The 25,566-nt window shown below is 39.4% G+C and overlaps 1 protein-coding gene and 1 non-coding gene across 9 annotated transcripts in view; both read left to right on the plus strand.

Annotated features, from left to right (window-relative positions):
- The first annotated feature begins 1,640 nt into the window (after positions 1-1,640).
- On the plus strand, positions 1,641-1,747 carry LOC118902952. Its single transcript, XR_005021662.1, has one exon. It is a non-coding gene; the product is annotated as a U6 spliceosomal RNA (small nuclear RNA).
- Positions 1,748-10,671: 8,924 nt separating this feature from the next.
- Positions 10,672-25,566, plus strand: part of DNM1L (dynamin 1 like) — a 65,597-nt gene continuing 50,702 nt past the window's right edge. For 5 of the 8 annotated variants that reach the window (XM_036865048.1, XM_036865052.1, XM_036865050.1 and 2 more), the window contains exon 1: positions 10,700-10,906. In XM_036865048.1, coding sequence (XP_036720943.1) covers positions 10,805-10,906 — 102 coding nt within the window. In that variant the 5' untranslated portion in view covers positions 10,700-10,804. Of the gene's footprint in view, positions 10,907-25,566 lie in introns of all 8 variants that reach the window. The other 3 variants (XM_036865054.1, XM_036865055.1, XM_036865051.1) reach the window with 2 other exon arrangements.

The following is a 25,566-nucleotide window of genomic DNA, read 5'->3' on the forward strand; positions in this document are numbered from 1 at the left end:
CCAGGGTGTATTCCTATTCTTTGCCTCCACACACTCCAGAACAGTGGTTCTCAACCTGGTTTTTTACCTCCTTTCTCTTCCCTCCCCAGGGACATTTGGCAAAGTCTGGAGACATTTTGTCACAACTGGGATGGAGATAGTGCTACTGGCATCAAGACTTTTGTGGATAGATTTTTAATCAAATACATAAAGAACAGGAAATTTCCATGTTTTTTTTTTAACATCTTTATTGGAGTATAACTGCTTTACAATGGTATGTTAGTTTCTGCTTTATAACAAAGTGAATCAGCTATACATATACATATATCCCCATATCTCCTCCCTCTTGCGTCTCCCTCCCACCCTCCCTATCCCACCCCTCTAGGTGGACACAAAGCACCGAGATGATCTCCCTGTGCTATGTGGCTGCTTCCCACTAGCTATCTGTTTTACATTCGGTAGTGTATGTATGTCCATGCCACTCTCTCACTTCGTCCCAGCTTACCCTTCCCTCTCCCCGTGTCCTCAAGTCCATTCTCTACGTCTGCATCTTTATTCTTGTCCTGCCCCTAGGTTCTTCAGAACCTTTTTATTTTATTTTTTTAGATTCCATATATATGTGTTAGCATACGGTATTTGTTTTTCTCTTTCTGACTCACTTCACTCTGTATGACAGTCTCTAGGTCCATCCACCACACTAAAAGTAACTCAGTTTCGTTTCTTTTTATGGCTAAGCAATATTCCATTGTATATATGTGCCACATCTTCTTTGGTTGTTTGGTTTTTTGATATTGAGCTGCATGAGTTGCCTGTATATTTTGGAGATTAATCCTTTTTAACCTGATTAAATTAGCAAAAGTAAAATTATTGATACTACCCAAGGGTGGGTATGAGGAAATGGGTACTCCTACATACTTAAACTAGCACACAATATCTATTTAGATTTTAAAGATGCATAGCCTTTGACTTAGCAATTTCATTTCTAGGAGTCTACTTTGCAGAAATGTTAACATAACTATGAATACACAAATGTATAGGGATATTTTCTGCAACATTGTCCATAATAAAAAATTCAAAGTGATCTATCATCTACCAAGAGGAAAACTGTTAAATAAATTATAATAATCCTTATAAGAGACTACTATGCAGCCATTGGGAAGAATATTTTGATATTTTTATGTACTGGTATGGAAAACTCTGTAATACAGTAATAAGTGAAGAAAAACTATAATAAAAGGAACTTTTTCACTCTAAGTGAAAAAATAGAACTATATGTGTAGTATGATCTAATTTATATTATATGTTTGCATCTGGACAGTGAAAAGTATGAACAGAAAGAAGCTATTAACAGTGGTTCTCATCTGGAGAGTATGATCTGCAGTGAGCTTTTTTATATTTTATATCATTCATTTAATGACATTGTTATGGGCTGAACTATGCCTCCTCTAAATTCATATATTGAAACCCTAACCCCCAGTGTGACTGTAATTGGAGATAGGGCCTATAAAGAGTTGATTAAAGTTAAATGGTCATACTTGTGGGGCCCTTATCTGATAGGACTGGTATCCTTATAAGAAGAGGAAGGGACACCAGAGAGCTCTCTCTTTCCACATGTGTACAGAGGAAAGCCTACGTGAGAACACACTGAGAAAGCAGCTATTGTGCTCACTTTGGCAGCACATATACTAAAATTGGAATGATACAGAGAAGATTAGCATGGCCCCTGCACAAGGATAACACACAAATTTGTGAAGCGTTCCATATTTTTTAAAACAAGATCAACACTTAAACACACACAAAAAAAGACGACGAAGAAGACGGCTATCTGCAAGGTAGAAAGAGGGGTCTTACCAGAAACCAGCTCAAGGTGCTATAACAAGATACCACAGACTGGTTGGCTTGAGCAACAGACATTTATTTTCTCACAGTTCTGGAGGCAAGAAGTCCATGTTCAAGGTACCAGTTTAGAAGAAACACACAACACCTCTGCTCATAGTTATTGCAGAACTAGTCACGTGACCTCAACCAAGCTGCAAAGGAAGCTGGGAAATATGAGAACTACATGAACATTTAAAGAATACCAAATATTCCTGTCATACTCCTTGTTATGAATTGAATGGTATTCCACCAGTACCTCAGAAAATAATTTTATTTGGAAATTGTATGTTTACAGAGGTAATCAAGTTAAAAATGCCTTCAAGTTAAAATCCTTCTTCTGTCTCCTCTTAAAATGAGGGCATTAGAGTGAGCCCTAATTCAATAAGACTGGTACTTTTTTAAAAAAAATAAATTTATTTATTTATTTATTTTTGGCTGCATTGGGTCTTCGTTGCTGCACGTGGGCTTTCTCTAGTTGCAGTGAGTGGGGGCTACTCTTCGTTGCGGTGCATGGGCTTCTCATTGCAGTGGCTTCTCTTGTTGCGGAGCACGGGCTCTAGGTGTGCGGGCTTCAGTAGTTGTGGCATGTGGGCTCAGTAGTTGTGGCTCACAGGCTCTAGAGCACAGGCTCAGTAGTTGTGGCACACGGGCTTAGTTGCTCCGCGGCACGTGGGATCTTCCTGGACTAGGGCTTGAACCCGTGTCCCCTGCATTGGCAGGTGGATTCTTAACCACTGCGCCACCAGAGAAGCCCAATACTGGTGCTTTTATAAAAGGAGGACATTTGGACACAGAGACAGACATGCACAGAAGGGAGATGATGTGAACACATGCAGGGAGCAGATTGCCATGTGAAGATGGAGGCAGAGATTGGAGTTATGCTGCCACAAAACAAGAAATGCTTGGGGTCGCTAAAAGCTAGGGGAGAGGCATGGAACAGATTCTCCCTCACAACCCTTACAAGAGACCAATCCTGCTGACATCTTGATTTTGGACTCTAGCTTCCAGAACTGTGAGACAATAAATTTCTGTTGTCATAAAGCAACCAGTTTGTGGTACTTTGCCACAACAGCCCTAGGGAATGAATACATTTATGTATCAAATTTATGCAGAAAGAGACTTAATACATGGAATTAGATGCTTAAGAATGTTAGAATGACTGGAAAAACAGGCTGTAGTCTAGACATCCAGGAATTACTCCCAGAACAATTGGGACACCTAGGGTTACTGATATATTTACAATCAGGAGCTGGCTCTCAGGATCTCTTCACTTCAGCCAGTGTCTGAGCATCAGGAAAGCATTATCAGAACCATCAACTCCAGAACCACATCATGCTTCCCAGGATCTGCACAAGCAAAATCGATGCCTTGTGTAACTCCTCCATCCTCTCACAATTTAGTTCAGAATTTAAGCCGTGAGTGAATACATCTGTTTTATGGAACTAAAATTATATCTGGAGCACTTTGTTGCAAATATATTGGGAAATGTAGCTTTTAGTTTTTAGCTTCTGAAGCAAAAGAAAAAAATTAAAGAAAAAGCCCACGAGAAAGAGGTTGAAATACATTTTGAACAAGCTATTCTCTTTTACTTTTCCTTTTACCTTTTTGGTCACTATTTTATGATTTATTTCTTTAACATCCTTCTTCTGTCTCCTCTTAAATATTCCTATAGCCCATTCTGCCCTTGGTCGTTTTTCTTCTTCTTTATGTTCTCTGGACAAGTGCATCTATTCTAAATTTGTTCAGGTGTCTCCATCTCCATCATTACCACCCTAGCATATATTACGATCATCTCTGACTTGAATTACCGCAATACTCCCTATCTGGTTTCCTGTTCTCCCTTACTTCATCCCAATTCAGTGGGATGGGGGTGATCTTTGTAAAATTCGTAAGATTATGTCTCTCTTTGGTCACTCTTCTGATTTTCTTCATTACCTTCAGGATACATCTCTAGCTCCTCACTCTTACGAGTTCACCTCGGTCTGACCGGCTATTAGCCTTGCCACTCACCATTTCCTCACAGACCTCATGCCCTATATTTAGCTACACTAAACTGTTTAAAGCATCCAGAATGTCTCATGTCCTTTCCTTTCTCTTCATTTTTGCACAGGCTGCTCCCTCTGTCTGGTCTGGAAGTTCTTTCCCTTCTTCTTTGACAGGTCAACTCCTATTCATCCTTTAATCTAGGAAGCCCAGGCTAGGTTCATCTCCTATGTGCTGACTTCCATATTAATTCTGGTTACTTGATGATTTTCTTCCTGAGAGGAAAGAATGAGAAGAGAAGAGATTTGAGGAGTTTTGAGGAATGCCAATGAATGTGTTTTGTTCACCTTTCTATCTTTAGCATTTAATATAGTAATTAATTCTTTTGTTTTCATTTTTGTTCTGTTTGCTTTTGTTTTTGCCAGTGGTGTGAACAGAGGCACACATTTAAGACTGCTGTAGGGATTTGGATGTATATCATTTTCTACCTTTGTATTAGTTTACTAGTACTGCTAATGCTGCTTAAAAACTTACTTTTGTTTTGGTAGTAGGTCACATCCTTAGTAGTTATGTTACTATTCCTATTTCATAGATTGAGGTTGGGAGTAAGGTCACAGCTTCTTAAAGAGGATAATTAATTCAGAACTTCTTCCCTCATGCTGTACTAAGTCTAAAACAACACTTCTTAGTTACTGACTAGCCCAGATGAAGTATATTTAATATGCAAAACATTTATTCATTCATTCATTTATTCATTCATACATCCATTTATCCATTTAGTCAAACATTCAGTAACTGAAGAGGAATGAGAATAAATAAAAGCCATCAGAAAGAAACAAAAAGTCAAATGTTGGATAAACCTTTATACATATTATATATAATATACTTAGTACTTTATGATATGCTGCCTTATTCACTAATTTTGCTGCATCATTGATGTGTAAGTCTTATCATCCATCACAACTGTATAGCATTTCTAGAAAACTGGTTCTTAAAACTCAAATTGACTCATGCTGCCCACTACTGGTTAGCTGGACTGGTTGGGAATTAGAAAGGAGAGATGTTCAAAGTCTCTCCTAGGCCTGGCTGCTGAAGAAAGAAATCCTGAGTAGGTGTCCCTTCTGTTTACCACAGTGTACCAGTGAGCCTTTGGATATGCAAAGGCAGCTAACCAAGGGCTGAAAAGCTAAATTTCTCTTTGTCATAAAGTGTGGGCTCTGAGCTGGTATAGGGGAAATGAAAACGAATCTTGAAAAACAGAGGAGAAAGGAGGTTTGAAGAGTTTCTAAGAATGCCAAACAACATTTTGGGAACCTGGAGTGCAGATGTAAAGAGGCTAATGAGAAATTCCCAGAGACAAGGTAGGTGAAGTAGTTTAAGAACAGGGATGCCTAACATGTACTATTTTGTTGTTGGCATTATTGTGATGTAAAAATCACTCTATTATCTCAAACAGTTAATAAAATATGCCACATGTTTTGGGGGTGGGAGGATTAAAGGAAGGGCTAAGTTCCACTGCTGTATGGGTGTGGAGTAAAGGGAAGAAAACAGTCTAGGGAGAAGAAACAAGACTTTACTATTAATTGTGTTGTCACACTGCCCTCTAACGGGCTGTCAGTATCTCGCCGGATTCAATTGCTGGCTTCTGAACCACCTGACTCCGCCATCTGCAGACAGTTTCCCCACACTTGCTGACAAAGTTTGTCTTAAGCTTGAGGCCTGGGGAATAGTGCAAATTGATTAAAGCTGCTTACCTTATTGTCTTTGCAAAATATGAGCAGTTTCCAAAATATGACAAAGAGGCTTCCCATCAGAGTTGTGTATTTTACATTAACATTAGATCTGCACATTCCACTATGATTTGAAGGCACTAATGATGGCAGCTTTGCTATGATTGATGATCAAAATGTTGGCATAAAATGATATTGGATGCTTATGCTATTAAAAATAGTTTGACTGATATTTTGCAAGAACTATTAAAGTAATTTCCAGTTATTAATTTAATTCAAAATAAACTCTCTCATTAGGGATTTTAAGTTAGAGCAAAGCCAGCCTACTCCCTAGCAAAGTAACTTGGCAGCTATTATGATGAGGAGTCCTATGCCAGGCCAGCTTCATTATGTTTTTGTTGGGTTTGACTGCAAATCCTAATTGCAATTATACCTATTCAGAGCTGGTTAAATCCTTGCTATTCCAGCTTTTCCAAGTGAAAGAAAAGGAAACTCCAAGTCCACTAGAGTGGTACTATGTAACAAGCATCATACTAGGTTGTAGAGATAACTAGCTAAATAAGACACCACTATTACCTTCAGTGAGCTCAGTGTTGGCTAAGGGGGAAAGGCATGTTAACTGTCATGTCCACAGTACCCCCTCCCTTTAGCAAATAGAGTGTCTGGCTAAGATCCATATGCCTAATGGTACTTGATGAATATGTGCTGAATAAATGAGGGAATGAATGAACAAACATATGTGTATAGGTTAAGAGTTTGCCAAATAGCCTGTTTTGATCCCAGCTCTGCCACATACTAGCTATGTAAATATACTACTTTACTTAAACCCCTTGAGCCTTAGTTTCTACATCATAAAATGCTTAGCACAGTGCCTCACATACAGTAAGTACTCAATAAATAATAGTTTAATAATATCGTGTGAAAAGGGCAACAAGGAAAAGAGGGAGTGATTAACTATGGAGATAAGAATCTAAGATTATGTACTATATATGTACATTTAGAAGTATGGAACAATTGTTGGGTTTGGGGAATTTTTTTACGCTGAATGAGGATTCTACTTTATTCTCTAAAACCAAGTGGTAGGAAAAATGATCTCTGGAGTCAGTGACTCACACACTTACAGTTCCATAACCAGAGAGAGAGAAAATTATCTGGTTAACTCAAGTTAAAAAATTCTCAGAGAAGGCCCTCTTTGGGTCAGGTCAAAGGCCCTATTTGGGTCAGGTCCATCCCTAGACCAATCATCTTAACGTGGTGTGGCAGGCAGAATAATGGCCCCTCAGACATGTCCATGCCCTAATCCCTGGAACCTGTGAATTTTACATGGCAAAAGATAGGATTTGTAGATAGGACTAAAGGTACAGACCTTGCTATGGGGAGATTGTCTTGGGTTATCCAGGTGGGACAATCTAATCATGAGTTCTTAAAAAGCAGAGAACTTTTCTTTGCTGTGGTCAAAGAGACATGTGATGACCAGAAGAAGGGTCAGGGTCAAAGAGATGTGACATTGTTAGCTTTGAAGATCTTGGTAGGGGGTCAAGAACTAGGAATGTGAGAGGTCTGAAATCTGGAAAGGGCAAGGATATTGACTCTTTCATAGAGGCTCCAGAAAGGAATGCAACCCTGATGATACTATGATTTTAGCCCAGTGAGATCCATGTTGGACTTCTGACCTACAGAGATGTAAGATAATACATTTTTGTTGTTTTAAGCCACTAAGTTTGTGGTAATTTTTTAAAGCAACAATAGGAAACTCCTACGCCAGGGAAATAGGGTGGAAACTTAGTTTTAGTTCCTCTCCAGATTCCCTCAACCTCATCTGCCCTGAGGAAGCTTGCTCAGTGAGATCTCCCAACAGCCTCCACCACTGCCCGCCCTCCTCATTCACAAGAATACAGGGGTTTGAGATAATGAGGTAGATGATGCAGAGAGAAGCGGAGATAAGATGTAGAGAGTTCTGATGCTGCCTGAGCCCCTGGTTCCAGTTATTTTTTGAGGCCAAGGCCATGTCAACCCTATGGTTATACAAGTAGGTTAATTCCTCTTTTTGAGTTAAATTAGTTAGTTTGAGTTAAATTTCTGTGACTTGCAACTAAACCATCCTTCCTAAATCATAAACCTACAGTGAGGGAGGGATGGCTGAAGAAGAATTTTTTAAAAAGCCTTTGGAGTGATTTCCCTGGTGGCACAGTGGATAAGACTCCATGCTCCCAATGCAGGGGACCCAGGTTCATTCCCTGGTCAGGGAACTAGATCCCACATGCATGACGCAACTAAGAGTTCACACGCCACAACTAAGGAGCCCGCGTGCCACAACTAAGACCCAGTGCAACCAAATAAATAAAAATAAAAAGCCTTTGGAGACAGAATCTGATAACAGCTTAATGTGATTTCATAGCAACCCACTCAAAAACAGATTATTCTACTTTAGATGAGGAAAGACATACTAATTGGCTAAGTGGCTTTCCCACAAGCAAGAGTGTTCTGAAATTAAAATGTGAAAATCCAAATAGGTTTGCTTTGTTTGCTTCCAGTGAAACACACTGCACTTAGCGTGTCCTGCCTTATGTTAAAAAAAGTCATCAAATTAGAGCCACTCTTTTTCAAGGCCTCGCCGCTTCCTATTTCTGCAGCCTCAAACACTTTTCTTTCCTCTGTGAGCGATGAACTCAATGCTCTAGAGTCTAGACAAGTACTGGACAATCCTGCTTTAACCTAAGTGACGGTGGGGGTGACAGGAGGACTTTTGAGCACTGGCTATTTGATCATTCTTCCTTCTCCTAAAAAAAGAGAATTAAAAAGCAGTCCCTATTGTTCCTGAGGCATGTTAATACAAGGCTTTGTATGTTCCATCCCAACAGATATTTTATAATTTAAATGGAAATATATAATGCCATCCAAAATTCATGACATTTCGCTTTTTGAAATATATGTGTGCTAGCTCTTTAAACTTTGCCATTAGCAAATTAAAAAAAAGACTATGTCTTTTGGTGCCACAAATAACGGAAAAGCAGTTGCATCGTTGTTGCCCCAGGGCACCTTGCCCCTATGAAGCAGTTACTGGTTATGCCCATGGAGCTTCACTGTGAGCCCACCCTCTCCTTTTGTCTGCCTTTTCTTCTTGGAAGGAATATAGACTGCTCAGAGAAAAAGAAGAGAACAAAAGTTCCAGCAACGGAGGGCTGAGAAACAAAGTGGGTAACATCTGACTGTTATATAATATAATCTTTGGTAGAAAATAAAAGGACTTGGAATAAATCTCTTTGGTCTGCTTTCTGTTTTTGGAGTTCTGAAGTTCTTGTCTCATTTGTCTCTGAAATTAAAACAAACAAACAAACAAAAGAATTAGAGAGAATGAAATGTTCATAAAACTTGATGCCAAAACACCACTAGTGGACCTTCAGGTCTTAGCATAGATGATATTTAATTCATTTGTTCAAAAGTATTTATTGAGGGACTCCCCTGGTGGCTCAGTGGTTAGGAATCCACCTGCCAATGCAGGGGACACGAGTTCAATCCCTGGTCCGGGAAGCTCTCACATGCCACGGAGCAGCTAAGCCCGTGTGCCACAACTACTGAGCCTGTGCTCTAGAGCCGGCGAGCCACAACTACTGAGCCCATGCGCTACAACTACTGAAGCCCACACACCCAGAGCCCGTGCTCCGCAACAAGAGAAGCCACCGCAATGAGAAGCCCGCACACTGCAATGAAGAGTAGCCCCTGCTCGCCACAACTAGAGAAAGCCCGTGCACAGCAACAAAGACCCAACACAGTCAAAAATAAATAAATAAAATAAATAAATAAATAAAAAAGTATTTATTGAGTGTCTGTCATGTGTTCTGTTGAACAAATCAAGCATATTCCCCAGGGCCACTGTGTATGGCTGTGCAGGTTAATGGTACCCAGTGAAGTTGTGCAAGGCACAACTTGCACTACTGGAGGTAGTCCTCACTCTCAAGGAGATTATATCTAGTGACTTCTAGGAAGTCTTGCTTGAACTTTCACTCCCCTCTCAGACTAGAAAAAGCACTCCATAATAAACCCAGTCATAGCACTTTACCCGTTTGTCTATAATGGTGTCATCCTCTGTTAGATTGTAAACTCAGAGTGTACTGAGTTTGGGACTATCTTGTTTGTCCCTTTCCAGGGGCTAGGGATGCATCAGTGAATTAAACAGTCAAAAAGTCCCTGGCATCTAGGAGCTGATAATCTAGAAGAGAGAGAGGGTAAACAAGTTCAGTATATAGCATGTTAGATGGAGATACACACTATGGAAAAAAAATCAAGTAGGGAAGGGGTCTTTCTCCTCCCTTACTTTGGATCTTTGCTCAGATGTCACCTTTTTTTATTTTGAGAGAGGAAACCTTTGGAGGTTCACAGTGGAGGAGAGATACTATCTGTCTAAAAAGAAAAACATTTAGGAATAGAACAGTAAGCACACTTAGCAAACAGCTAGTAAGGCAGTTATCAGCTCTCCACTTTGCCAGGAATCAGGCCACAGTGAATAAAGGCTTATATAGAATATAGAGAATGAGGGCCCAGCCCTTGCCCTCTAAAACTCTGACACTTTCAGATTCTTTCTAAACACATTTTAACATCCTGGAGAACCCTCGTGTTCTAACCTGAGCTGGTTTTGCATTGTTGCAAAACAGCACCTCACATCTTTTAGTATCAGCCTACAGACCTTTTGTACGTAGCTAGGGTGTCTGAGGCTATGGAGCTCTTCTCTAAGCCTTTCTAACCCACCCTACTTGAGAAAGTGTCCTTATCAGGAAATGACGTCCTGGATACCAAGAGACTCCGTTATACTTAACACATATTCCTATCCGGAATTTTCACACTGGTTTTGCCTCGAGGATAGGCATAAATGTATCTCTTCCTTCCGACTCTCTGGGCCTCGCTCCCTAATCTTTTGACAGGAGCCAAGGAAACATCCTCGCCCCAAGCAGCCCTCTCTCCTCGTAGGCCACTCACCCGCGCCGCGCAGCCTTCTGGAAGCTGTAGGCCCCAGCGGTCCTCCATGTCAGAACTACAACTCCCGGCAGCCTTTGTTTCCCCACGCCTCCCTCTTGGCGCATGGCCTGTCGGGAGGGGGCAGGTAGCGGGGGGGCGGGGTCCAATGGGTGCTGGCTCCCTAGGAGAGGGCGGAGGAGAGGAGGAAGGAAGCGGACTCTGGGTCCCGGCCCCATTCATTGCCGCGGCCGGCCGGGCGGGGGTTCGGTATTTTCCGAGTTATGGAGGCGCTAATTCCTGTAATCAACAAGCTCCAGGACGTATTCAACACGGTGGGCGCCGACATCATCCAGTTGCCTCAGATCGTGGTGGTGGGAACGCAGGTGAGACACGAGGGTGACTTCCGCCCAGGCCAGAGCCCGGGGCGCGGGCCTGGACGGGACTGCGGCAGCGCTTGCTCCCAGACTGGCCGTCGCGGCCTGTGGAAGGAGGGCGCTGTTGCGCCTGGGAGCCCGGGGCTGCGTTCCACTGGGGCTGGGAGTCCAGGGCCTGGCCCGGAGGCGAGGGGCGGAGCCGGCGCGGAGGTCTGGCGGGTCCCGGGGGCGGGACGGACGGGCGGGCGGTCCGAACTGGAGTCCGTCGGGACCGGGCGCGGCTTCGCCCGCGGGCCGCTGCTTCCAAGGGCGCCTGGGGGACGCGCGGGGCACTCGGGGCCGCACTGGGCGCGCGGGGCGGGTAGCCCCTTCTTGATTGGTTTCAGGGCGGCGGGGTGTTATTTCCCTCCTTGCCTTGCTCAGGGGCTGCGGAGTCAGTTTTGGAACTGAGGAGTCGGGGCCGAGAAGGCCGCTACTGTGTGCACCTGAGTGTTTTCCTGCAGTGTAATCCAGGTTTCGAGAACGCCGAAGCAGTTAAAAACAAAAAAAAACCCAAACCAACTTGTACTTGGAGTTTGTGGGTGTTAGGAGGGGTATCCAATTTTTCTGCGTAGGCTGTGGTTTTTGTCTTCCATCTAAATTGGGCATCAAGGTTCTCTGGTCCTTTCATGTTGGCATTTCTTATAGATAACACATTTTTTATATGCGGAAATATTGAAGAAATAAATGTTATTTCTAGAAGTGACAGAGAAGTATAAGTTTCATTTTTTCTGCCTGCTGCTTTTCTTGGTTGAAGAGTAATCAACCATAGGCCTTTTTAAATTAGAGTTCAGAGAAACGCATTTTAGAGATTACTTAGTATATTGATTTTAAGTGCTTTCCTTTTTTAATGATGTTTTCTATTGGAAAGGGGACGGTTTCCTCACTTTCTACGAGGTTCATCGCTACATCTTGCTACAAAATTGATGTGTAGGGTGTAACTATTTTGAGAGGGAACTTAATGTTAAAAATATAATAGAGTATGTCCAGACACTGGAAACCTTGGAAACCATAGACATCCTAAGGTGGGCGGGAGGGACTTTTAAATAGTTAAAGCAATAGAAATTATTTCAGAAACACATTTCCTTGGTTGGCCATGGGATTGGTATAGATTCTGCCCAATCCTGCCTTAATATTTGTAATGACTAGAGACTCTGGATCATCAACATAATAAATTATGAGAAATATATTTTTTTGAGTATATTTTGTTTACTGCTGTGTTCCTATTCCTAGCTCTTGGAACAGTCTGGGGTATGTAGGACATGCTCCATAAATACTTTGAATGAGTTACTAGATAGTATTTTTAAAACACTGGGGCTTTTATCATCAAAACCGATCTGTTTTTGTAAATAAAATTGGAGGAGATGATATAAATTAAATCTTCTTGGCTAGTAATTTGGAAGTGTTTCCTAGCTGTAGACCAGAAACTTTCCATATACTTTTAAGAGAGTCTCAATGCTTTTTAAGCATGAAGCAGTAAAAGAATCAGAGCTATAGTGTGTCAGCATAAATAGTTTAAAATCAAGAAGGATTTTTCTTACATGAAATAGAATTTATTTCAGTGAGTACACCTGTTCGCAAAATTGGGGAGGAGACAGGGTAGAAAAGTAAAGATTTCACCATTGTGAAAGCTATTAACATATGCCAGCAAAAACCATCCTAGTAGTGATAATTATATGCCACTTTTGCATGTTGATGTTTGGAATTACTCTGAAGGGAAATATTCAGTTTTTAGACTTGATTTAATGAGGGTTATCTCCATTCATGTCCTTATTAGCTGAAATTCAGTCCTTTATTATTCAGGTACAGAAAAAATAAATAAGAATAGAAGCAATGTCTTTTCTCCCATAGTTTCCTCAATATGTTGGAAAAAAACCTCTTCTTGATTTGAATACAAGTACAACACTACTTTGTCATCTAGGCTATTTAATGTTGTGTAACATGTATATATACAGCACCTCACATTCATATTTAATGGAGTAGTGTACAGTGAGTGAGTTCCAGATGTAGTAAATATTCTGTACGTAGTTCAACTGGTAAATTTCTTAGTGGCAGTGATCATGTCTCTGTCTTACACTTTACCTGTACTTTAAATGGCTACAGGTCCCATTTTTGGGAACTTTTTATAACAGTGATTCTCAAACTTGAGTGTATATAAGAATTACTTTGAAAATAAGTTTCCTGGACCCCATCCCCAAAGATTTTGATTTTATAAGTCTGGGGTGCTCCAGACACGATAGCCGATTCTGATGCAGATGGTTCATAGATGTATATAGTATATTAGTGAGTCTTTGATTTTATAGTGCATGAAACTGGAAAAAGCAGGGAAGCCTAGTCTAAGGGCATACTGCTGTTAAGTAGTAGGTTGGTTTTGGTGGCATTCTTGCTCCAAAGTATCAACTTCCAGGCAACCTTTGCTGACCCCTAAATATTATAAACTTTGATTTCTTAAATTGCCCAAATAATACTGTTTTGGGGACCAGAGAGTTGGAGAAGTTGAGGAGAGAGATGTTTACAGCTGTTGATCATTCACAGTTTTTATGATTTAGCTGAATAAATTGCTTTCCTTTTTCTCTAGCCGAGATCCTCTGTGTGGAAAGAACAGAAAATGGGGAGAGACAAGGTTGATACTTTTAGACCTTGGTGTACTTTGCAGGTGGAGAAGGAGATAAGATTTCAATGACATTTGTGACTCAAATTGGGAAATTTAATCACTGTTTCTTAAGTTGAGAACTGGAAGGGGGAGCCCTCCAGGTATGTAATCCAAACCACAACCTAATATAGGAATCTCAATACAGATGACATTAACCTGAGACTCTGGCTCAGTGCTGCTAGTATTGTGCTTTTTTAAAAAAAAAATTGTTTATTTTATTTATTTTATTTTTGGCTGCACTGGGTCTTTGTTGCTACGCGCGGGCTTTTCTCTAATTGAGGTAAGCGGGGGCTACTCTTCGTTGTGGTGCTTGGGCTTCTCATTGCGGTGGCTTCTCTTGTTGCAGAGCGCGGGCTCTAGGTGGGCGGGCTCAGTAGTGTGGCTTGCGGGCTCTAGAGCGCAGCCTCAGTAGTTGTGGCGCAGGGGCTTAGTTGCTTCGTGGCATGTGGGATCTTCCCGGACTAGGGCTCGAACCCATGTCCCCTGCGTTGGCAGGAGGATTCTTAACCACTGCGCCAGCAGGGAAGCCCTGTGCTTTTCACTTTGCCTTTTATTTTGGTAATTTCTGCACTCCACTTTCAGTAATTCAGACAAATACAGAAGGAAAAGGAATCTTGGATTTTAAATGACCAATCTGCAAACCAACTGTTCAAATTTAACATTTAAAAAATTAAAATATAATTCATATAACATAAACCCCAACATTATAAAGTGTTCAATTCAGTGGTTTTTAGTATATTCACAAGGTTATGCAACCATTGCCACTGTCTAATTCCAGAGCATTTTCATTACCCCAGAAAGAAACTCCATATCCATTAGTAGTCACTCCCCATTTTGCCCCCCCCACCGCCCCTCCCCCCTGGCAACCACTGATTTCTGTCTCTATGGATTTGCCTATTCTGGACATTTCATATAAATGGAATCATACAATATGTGGCCTTTTGGGTCTGGCTTCTTTTGCTTTGTTTTTTAGGATCATTCATGTTGTAGCATGTATTAATACTTCATTACTTTTTATGGATGAATAATATTCCCTTGTATAGATATGCCACAGTTTGTTTATTCATTCATTAGTTGATGGACTTTTGGGTTATTTCCACTTTTTAGCTATATTGAATGATGCTGTCATGAACATTCGTTTACAAGTTTTTGTGTGAACATATGTTTTCAATTCTCTTGGATAGGTATAGTTGACACTTGAGCAATATGTTTTTTTGTTTTTTGTTTTTTTGTTTTTTGTTTTTTTTAATGTATGTATGTATGTATGTATGTATGGCTGTGTTGGGTCTTCGTTTCTGTGCAAGGGCTTTCTCTAGTTGTGGCAAGCGGGGGCCACTCTTCATAGTGGTGCGGGGGCCACTCTTCATCGTGGTGCGCGGGCCTCTCATTGCCAAGCACAGGCTCCAGACGCGCAGGCTCAGTAATTGTGGCTCACGGGCCGAGTTGCTCCGCGGCATGTGGGATCTTCCCAGACCAGGGCTCGAACCCGCATCCCCTGCATTGGCAGGCAGACTCTCAACCACTGCGCCACCAGGGAAGCCCGAGCAATATGTTTTTGAACTGCGCAGGTCCACTTACATGCAGATATTTTTCAGTAAATACTACAGTACTACCCACTTATATGAAGATTTTTTTCAATGAATACTGCGCTACTACATGATCTGTGGTTGGTTGAATCTGTGGATGTGGAACTGTGGCTCCAGAGGGCCATCTGTATAATTATATGCAGATTTTTGACCACACTGGAGTCAGTGCCTCTAACCACCTGTGCTGTTCAGGGGTCATCTGTACCTAGGAGTAGAATTGCTGGTTCATTTGGTAACTCTTATTTAACTTTTTAAAGAACTGCACACTTTTCCACAGTGGCTGCACCATTTTACAAACCTCTATCAGGTATATGAGGGTTTCAATTTCTATACACCCTCACCAACTCTTGTTATTGTCTTTTTTAGAAAGTGCTAAATCATTCTGGAATTCTTTATTTTAAAAAAAGCCCCCCCCCACACATCCCCTCCTCCTGTATTCTGCAGCACTGTTATCTACATTTTATTAGCTCCTTCTGAAATCTTGCTCTCTCCTGCCTGATATGCCTACATTTCTCTTGTGTTTGTAGAGGTGATGACTTCATTAAGTTTAGTAATTTGGTGCCAAATATTGATCTTAGTTTCATTCCTTCCATGTTTTCTTGTGAGTACTCTTAAGTAAACTTATGTTTTTCCCTTTCCTTTTCTTTTTTACTAGTTTTCTCTGTGTAGATCATGTGCTGCTTACTTAAAAAAATTTTTTTTTAAAGCACTGAGGTGAAATTTATATAACATAAAAATTAGTCATTTTAAAGTGTACAATTCCGTGGCATTTAGTACATTCATAATGTTGTGCAACCACCACCTCTTTCTAGGTCCAAAACATTTTCATCACCCCCAAAGAAAACTCTGTATCCATTAAGCAGTCATTTTGTAATTCTCCTTTCCCCCCCAGTCCCTGGCAACCACCAATCTTCTTTCCTTCTTTATAGATTTACCTATTCTGGATATTTTATAGAAACAGAATCATACAATATGTGGCCATTTATGTTTGACTTCTTTCACTTAGTATAACATGGTTCATTCATATTGTAGCATGTATCAGTACTTCCTTTTAATTGCTGACTAATATTCTATTGTGTATACATACCATGTTTTATCATTCATCTATTGATGGATATTTGGATTGTTTCTATATTTTGGTTGTTGTGAGTAGTGCTGCTGTGAATATTTGTGTACAAGTATTTGAATACCTCTTTTCAGTTCTTTTGGGTATATACCTACAAGTGAAATGCTGGGTCATATGGTAATTCTATGTTTAACTTTTTGAGGAACCACCAAACTTTTTCACAGTGGCTGTACCGTTTTACATTCCCCCAGCAACATACTAGGGTTCCAATTCTTTATATCCTTGTCAAAACTTGTCATTGTGTTTTTTATTATAGCTATCCTCATGAGAGTGTGAAGTGGTATCTCATTATGATTTTGATTTGTATTTCCCTAATGACTAATTATGTGAATATCTTTTTAGGTGCTTGTTGGGGTTATTTGTCTTTTTATTGTTGAGTTGTAAGAGTTTTTTATATATTTTGGATACCAGACCATTTTCAGTATATGATTTGCACATATTTTCTCCCATTCTGTAGGTTGTCTTTTTACTTTCATGATCATGTCCTTTGATGCACAAAAGTTTTAAATTTTGATAAAGTCCAATTTATCTATTTTTTCTTTTGTTGCTTGTGATTTTGGTATCATATCTAACACATTATCAAATCCAAGGTCATGAAAATTTATTATTATTATTTTGTGTTTTCTTCTAGTTTCAGCTCTTACATTTAGGGTTTTGATCCATTTTGGGTAAATTTTTGTCTTTGGTATGAAGTAGGGGTTCACCTTCATTCTTTCCCATGTGCCTGTCCAGTTGATCCAGGACTATTTGTTGGAGACTATTCTTTCCCCCATTGAATGGTCTTGGCTCTATTGTTGAAAATCAGTTGACTATAGATGTATAGGTTTATTTCTGGACTCTCAGTTATTTTCCATTGGTCTATAGGTCTGTTCTTATGCCAGTACCACACACAGTTTTGATTACTGTAGCTTTGTGGTATATTTTGAAACCAGAAAGTATGAGTCTTCCAACTTTGTTCTTTTTTTTCAAGATTGTTTTTGCAGTTAGGAGTCCCCTGCCATTCATTCCATAGCAGTTTTAGAATTAGTATTTCCATTTATGCAAACGAGGTTGTTGGGATTTTGGTAGGGATTGTATTGAATCTGTACATTGCTTTGGGGAGTATTGCCATCTAAATATTAAATCAGATCTAGAATTCTTGGTTGATAGGTTTTTTTCTTTCTGATCTTTAAATAAGTCATGCTATTGCCTCTGGCTTCCAAGATTTCTGGTGAGAAATCTATTGTGTTATTATTGGTCTTATTGAGGATCTCTTGTATTTGAATTGATTCTCTGCTTCTCCCTTGCTGCTTTCAGTGTTTGTGTTTGTCTTTTAACAGTTTGATTATTATTTGTCTCCATGTTGATCTCTTTGTGTTTATCCTGCATGGTGGAGTTGAGTTCTTTAATATGTAGATTCATGTCACTTTCCCCATGTTTTCCTGCTTTTATGGAAAAAGTGGGGATTTTTATGGATATTACTTTTGCTTTTCAGGTATCCAGATCTCACTCTTTTAATTTATGTTCCTGATAGAACTGGGCCTGTATTTTATAACCAAGAAAAAAAATTCCTCCCTAAGGACTGTTAGGTCTCTAGCATTTTAGCAAGTTTGGATCCTGAATAATTGAAGTGGTTTAAATTTTAGATGTATATTTTGCCAATAGGTGGAGTGTTTGAGCTCTGTAGTAAAAACTTGTTAGTTTATTTATTTAAAATACCATTAAGTTAATATTTCTAAGGATACTCAGAAATATTTTATTTAAAATAAATAAGACAGGGACTTCCCTGGTGACACAGTGGTTAAGAATCCGCCTGCCAATACACACAGATTTTTAGCCCCTTAATATACAGGGGACATGGGTTCGATCCCTGGTCTGGGAAGATCCCACATGCCGCGGAGCAGCTAAGCCTGTGCGCCACAACTACTGAGCCTGCGCTCTAGAGCCCACGTGCCACAACTACTGAGCCCGTGTGCCTAGAGCCCGTGCTCCGCAACAAAAGAAGCCACCACAATGAGAAGTCCACGCACCACAACGAAGAGTAGCCCCTGCTCGCCGCAACTAGAGAAAGCCCGTGTGTGGCAGCAAAGACCCAAAGCAGCCAAAAATAAATAAATAAAATAAATTAAAAAAAAAAGACAAATATTAAAGAAACCATAAATCTAAAACTACTTCAAAATAAAAAGTTAAAAAATTAGGAAATGTACATCTTTATCTCTTATATTAATATCAAAATAAATAATTGAGAGATCTGCTTTGTACAATGAAAAGTAAACATTTAGAAGTGAAAAACTGAATCAGCCTTGGTTAATGTGGCATTCATGAATATTTACAATGATCCCATTTTCAATTGCATCAAAAGAATACAACTCCCTGCTCCCAGTTGATGTTAGGTATCACAAAGAGCTAAAAATATGACAAAACGTTAAGGCTCCATCTCAAAATCTAAATTCAAAACACTATAAGTCTCAGTACAGTGCAATTTGGAAGAAACTAAAAGATGACACTGAAAACATACACACAAATTTTTAGCCCCTAAATAAACAGGATATTGAATTGATTTGGGGAGTATGTGGAGATGAAAAAAGCAGAAGACGTTGCAGTGCCAAGAGAGCCCTATTTTCAGAGCATGCCGGCTGTGATTTTTGCCACTTTGGAACTGCTGTAGCCACTCACCTTCCTGGAAAGAGTGCAGACCTGGAGTGTTTAAATCACCAGGGAGAAACAAGCACTGATCTAAACAATTGTTGAAGAAACCTATGGCCATTTAGAATACTGAGGTAAAAATTGGGAGTGCACAGACATGTTTTGTTTGGTCTATGTGTGTTGACACATAAAATTTTTTAAAAATTGTGATATAATTGACATATTAGTTTCAGTTGTATAACATAATGATTTGAAAAGTCTAAACATTGGACAATCACCACAATAAGTCTAGAATGCCAATAAGTCTAGAGTACCAATAAGTCTAGTAGTCCATCACCACACATAGTTACAATTCTTTTATTTTAATTTTTTTTTGGTTGCAGTGCGCGGGCTTCTCTCTAGTTGTGGCATGCGGGTTTTCTCTCTCTAGTGTGGTGCACAGGCTCCAGGGTACGAGGGCTGTATAGTTGTGGTGCATGGGTTCCATAGTGTGTGAGCTCTGTAGTTTGTGGCACACAGGCTCTCTAGTTGAGACGCGTGAGCTTGGTAGTTGTGGCGTGTGGGCTTAGTTGACCTGTGGAATGTGGGATCTTAGTTCCCTGACCAAGGATCGAACCCACATCCTCTGCGTTAGAAGGTGGATTCTTTACCACTGGACCACCAGGGAAGTCCCACAATTCTTTTTCTTATGACGAGAACTATTAAGATTTACTCTCTTAGTAACTTTCAAGTATACACCACAGTATTATTATCTATAGTCACTATGCTATATATTACATCTCCAGGACTTATTTTATAACTGGAAGATTGTACCTTTTGGCCACTTTTACCCATTTCACCCACCCCCCACCTCTGGCAACCACCAGTCTGTTCTCTGTATTTATGAGTTTGTTTTTTTTGCTGTTTGTTTGTTTTGTTTTTGTTTTAGATTCCACGTATAAATGAGATCATGCGGTATTTGCTTTTCTCTGTCTGACTTATTTTACTTAGCAAGGTCCATTTATGTTGTTGCACATAGCAGGATTTCCTTCTTTTTTTATGGCTAAATGATATTCCTGTGTGTGTGTGTGTGTGTGTGTGTGTGTGTGTGTGTGTGTGTGTGCGTGATGTACACACCACATTTACTTTATTCATCCACTGGTGGACTTTTAGGTTATTTCCATTTCTTGGCTTTTTGAAATAATGCTGCAGTGAACATAGGGATGCATATATCTTTTCAATTTAGTGTTTTTGTTTCCTTCAAATAAATACCCAGATGTGGAATTGCTGGATCATATGGTAGCTCTATTTTTAATTTTTAGAGGAACCTCCATACTGTTTTTTATAGGGGCTGCACCAATATACATTCCCACCAACAGTGTATGAGGGTTTCCTTTCCTCCACATCCTCAACAACACTTATTTCTTGTCTTTTTAGTAATAGCCATTATAACAGGTGTGAGGTGATATCTCATTGTGGCCTTGATTTGCATTTCCCGGGTGATTAGTGATGTTGAGCATCTTTTCATGTACCTGTTGGCCATTTGTATGTCTTCTTTGGAAAAATGGCTACTTGGGTCCTAAGTTCATTTTTATTTTAATTTTTATTTATTTATTTATTTTGGCCGTGCAGCTTGTGGGATCTTAAGTTCCCCGACCAGGGATCAAACCTGGGCCCTCGGCAGTGAAAGCCGGGAGTTCTAACCACTGGACCACCAGGGAATTCCCTTAAGTTCATTTTTAAATCAGGTTATTTGTGTGTGTGTGTGTGTGTTGTTTTTTGTTTTTTGCTATTGAGTTGTCTGAGTTCTTTGTATATTTTGTATGTTAGCCCCTTATTGGATAAGTGGTTTGAAAATATTTTTTCCCATTCCATCGGTTGCTTTTTCACTTTGTTGATGGTTTTCTTTGCAGTGCAGAAGCTTTTTAGTTTGATGTACTCCCCCTTGTTTATTTTTACTTTAGTTAGCTTTGATTTGGTGTCAAATCCAAAAAATCATCACCCAAACCAGTGTCAAGGAGCTTACAACCTATGTTTTTGTCTTCTAGGAGTTTTATATTTTCGGGGCTTATATTCAAGTTTTTAACGCATTTTCAGCTGACTTTTTTTTTTTTTTTTTTTTTGGTATAGTGTAAGATAGTGGTCCAGATCATGCTTTTGCATGTGGGTTGTCCAGTTTCCCAACACCATTTATTGAAGAGACTGTCCTTTCCCCATTTTATATTCTTGACCTCTTTGTTGTAAATTAATTGTCCCTATATGCGTAGGTTTATTTCTGAGCTCTCTGTTCCATTGGTCTATGTGTCTGTTTTTATGCCAGTACCATACTATTAGCTTGTTTTTTCTTGGCCGTGCCACGTGGCTTGTGGGTTCTCAATTGCCTGACCAGGGATTGAACCCGGGCCATGGCAGTGAAAGCCCAGAATCCTAACCACTAGGCCACCAGGGAACTCCCAGATTATTATAGCTTTTTAACAGTTTGAAATCAGGAAGCATGATGCCTCTAGCTTTGTTCTTTGTTCTCACGGTTGCTTTGACTATTTATTTATTTATGTGGTTCCATACAAATTTTAGGATTATTTGCTCTGTTTCTTTGAAAAATGCCATTGGAATTTTGATAGGCATTGTATTGAATTTGTAGATTGCTTTGGTTAGTATGGACATTTTAACAATCTTGATTCTTTCAATCCATGAGCACAGAATACCTTTCCATTTATTTGTGTCTTCAATTTCTTTCATCAGTATTCTATAGTTTTCAGTGTACAGGTCTTGGTTAACCTTCTTGGTTAAATTTATTCTTAGGTATTTTATTCTTTTGATGCAATCTAAATGGGATCATTTTCTTAATTTCTCTTTCTGATAGTTTGTTATTACAGTATAGAAACACAACCTACTTTTGCATATTGATTTTGTATCCTACAACTTTACTGAATTCGTTGATTAGTTCTAACAGTTTTTTTGTGGAGTCTTTAGGGTTTTCTACACATAATATCATGTTATTGGCAAATAGTAACAGTTTTACTTTTCCTTTCTGACTTAGATGCCTTTTCTTTTTCTTACCTAATGCTCTGGCTAGAACTTCCAATATTATGTTGAATAGAAGTGGCAGGAGTGGGCACCCTTGTCTTTTTTCTAATCTTAGAGGAAAAGCTTTCAGCTTTTCACCATTGAGTAGTTGTGGGCTTGTCATATGTGGCCTTTATCATGTTGAGGTATGTTCCCTCTTTTACTCACTTTGTTGAGAGTTTTTTTTTTTTATCATGAATGGATGTTGAATTTTGTCAAATGAATTTCCTGCATCTATTAAGATAATCATCTGATTTGTATCCTTCATTTTGTTTGTTTGTTTTTTTTGGCTGCGTTGGGTCTTCACTGCTGCACGCGGGCTTTCTCTAGTTGAGGCGAGCGGGGGCTACTCTTCATTGAGGTGCATGGGCTTCTCATTGCAGTGGCTTTTTTTGTTGACGAGCACAGTCTCTAGGCGCATGGGCTTCAGTTGTTGTGGCATGTGGGCTCAGTAGTTGTGGCTCACGGACTCTAGAGCACAGGCTCAGTAGTTGTGGTGCACAGGCTTAGTTGCTCCGCGGCATGTGGTATCTTCCTGGACAAGGGATCGAACCCGTGTCCCCTGCATTGGCAGGTGGATTCTTAACCAGTGTGCCGCCAGGGAAGTCCCCTTCATTTTGTTAATGTGATGTATAACATTCATTTGCAGATGTTGAGTCATCCTTGCATACCTGGAATAAATCCCACTCGATCATGGTGTGTGATCCTTTTAATGTATTGTTGAATTCAGTTTGCTATAATTTTGTTGAGGATTTTTGCACCTATGTTCGTGAGGGATATCGGCCTGTAATTTTCTTTTCTTGTCGTGTCCTTGTCTGGTTTTGGTATCAGGGTAATGCTGGCCTTGTAAAATGAGTTTGGAATTGTTCCCTCCTCTTCTTTTTTGGAAGAGTTTGGGAAGGAGTGGTGTTAATTCTTCTTTGAGTGTTTGGATTCACCGGTGAAGTTGTCTGCTCCTAGACTGTTGTTTGTTGGGTGGTTTTAATTACTGATTCAGTCTCCTTGCTAGTAATTGGTATGTTTAGATTTTCTTTTTCTTCATGAATCAGCCTTGGTAGGTTGTATGATAGGAATTTGTCTATTTTGTCCAACTTTTTGGTGTATAATTTTTCATGCTAGTTTCTCATGATCTTTTGTAGTTTTGTGGTATCTGTTGTGACCTCTCTTTCATTTCTCATTTTATTTATTTGAGTCCTCTGTTTTCCTTGGTGAGTCTAGCTAAATGTATGTCCATTTTATCATTTTAAAGAACCAGCTCTTAGTTTCAGTGATCTTTTCTAATTGTTTGTTTTTTTTTAGTCTCTATCTCATTATTATCTGATCTGATCTTTGATATATCCTTCCTTTACTACTAACTTTGGGCTTGCTTTGTTTGTTTTTTAATAGTTCCTAGAGGTGTAAAGTTAGTTTCTTTATTTGAGATCTTTCTTGTTTCTACATGTAGACATTTATTGCTGTGAACTTCCCTCTAAAAACTACTTTTGCTGCATTCCATAAGTTCTGGTATGTGGTTTTTCTATTTTCATTTGTCTCAAGATATTTTTTGATTTCTGTTTTGACTTCTTCTTTCATCCATTGGTTGTTCAGTAGCATACTGTTTAGTCCCATGAATTTTCCAGTTTTCTTCTTATAATTGATTTCTAATTTCATACCATGATGGTTGGAAAAGGTGCTTTATACGATTTCAGTTTTCTTAAATTTATTAAGACTTGTCCTGTGGCCTAACATGTGATGTATCCTGAAGAATGTTCCATGTGTGCTTGAGAAGAATGTGTACTCTGTTGCTTTTGGGTGGAATGTTCTGTATATGTATAGTCCATCTGGTCTAACATGTCATTTAAGGCCAATGTTGATTGATTTTCTATCTGTATGATCTATGAAGGTTCCCTACTCTTATTGTATTGCTGTGTACTTCACCCTGCATGCCTGTTAATATTTGCTTTATATATTTTGTGCTCCTATATTGCGTGCACAAATATTTACAAATGTTATATCCTCTTGTTAGATTGACCCCTTTATCATTATATAATTCCTTTTTTTCTCTTAATGTAGTCTTTGTTTTAAAGTCTATTTTGTCTGATGTAAGTATGGCCACCCCAGCTTTCTTTGGTTTCCATTTGAATGGGAATATCTTTTTCCATCCTTTCACTTTCAGTGTGTGTGTTTCCTTACATTTGAAGTGAGTCTCTTGTAGGCTGTGTAGAGTTGGCTCTTGTTTTTTTTTTTTTTTTTAATCCTTTCAGGGTACTCTATATCTTTTATTTGGAGAATTTAGCCCATTTACAGTTGAAGTAATTTTTGATAGGTATGTAAATGCTTATTGCCACTTTGTTAATTTTTTTCTGGCTGTTGTGTAACTCCTTTGTTTTTTTCTCCTCTTATTCTTTTTCTTTGTGATTTGATGATTTTCTGTAGTGGTATTTTTAGATTCCTTTTCTTTATCTTTTACATTTCTACTATAGGTTTTTGGTTCATGGTTACCATGAGGCTTACTTAAACCAGCCTTTATTTATAACAGTTTATTTTAAGTTGATAACATCAGTACAGTGCATTCTAAAGCTCTACATTTTACTCCCCTACCTTGCACATTTTATGTTTTTGATGTTTTAACTTTCATCTTTCTAATCTTATGTATCTATTAACAAGTACTGCAGTTATAATTATTTTTACTACTTTTGTCTTTTACTCTTCATACTAGATTTATAAGTGATTAACCTACCATCTTTATGTTAGATTATTCTGAATTTTACTACATATTTATCTTATTTATTTATTTATTTATTTATTTATTTTTGGCTGTGTTGGGTCTTCGTTTCTGTGCGAGGGCTTTCTCTAGTTGCAGCAAGTGGGGGCCACTCTTCATCGCGGTGTGCGGGCCTCTCACTATCGCGGCCTCTCTTGTTGCAGAGCACAGGCTCCAGACGCGCAGGCTCAGTAATTGTGGCTCACGGGCCCAGTTGCTCCACGGCATGTGGGATCTTCCCAGACCAGGGCTCGAACCCGTGTCCCCTTCATTGGCAGGCAGATTCTCAACCACTGTGCCACCAGGGAAGCCCTACATATTTATCTTTACTAGTGAAGTTTATAGTTTAATGTTTCCCTGTTACTAATTAGCTGTCTTTCATTTCAGCTTAAAGGAATCCCTTTAACATTTCCTGTATGGCTAGTCTAGTGGTGATGACAAGCTTTTGCTTGTCTGGAAAACTCTTATCTCTCCTTCCATAGTGAAGGACAACTTTTCTGGGTAGAGATTTCTTGGTTGGCAGTTTTTTTTCTTTCAGCACTTTGAATATGTCATGCCAGTCATTCCCTTCTGGACTGCAATGTTTCTATCCAAAAATCTGCTGATGATTTTATGGGGGATTTTCCTTATACATAACAAGTTGTTTTTCTGCTGTTGCTTTTAAAACTCTCTCCTTGTCTTTAACTTTTGACATTTTAATTATAAATGGTGTGGGTCTCTTTGGGTTCATCTTTTTTGGAACTCTCTGAACTTCCTGGATCTGAATGTTACTTTCCCTGGGTTAGGGACATTTTCAGCCGTTATTTCTTCAAATAAGTTTTCTACCCCTTTCTCTTTTTCTTCTTCTGAAAC

Source organism: Balaenoptera musculus, chromosome 10, assembly GCF_009873245.2.
Source record: "Balaenoptera musculus isolate JJ_BM4_2016_0621 chromosome 10, mBalMus1.pri.v3, whole genome shotgun sequence".
Lineage (NCBI taxonomy): Eukaryota > Metazoa > Chordata > Mammalia > Artiodactyla > Balaenopteridae > Balaenoptera > Balaenoptera musculus.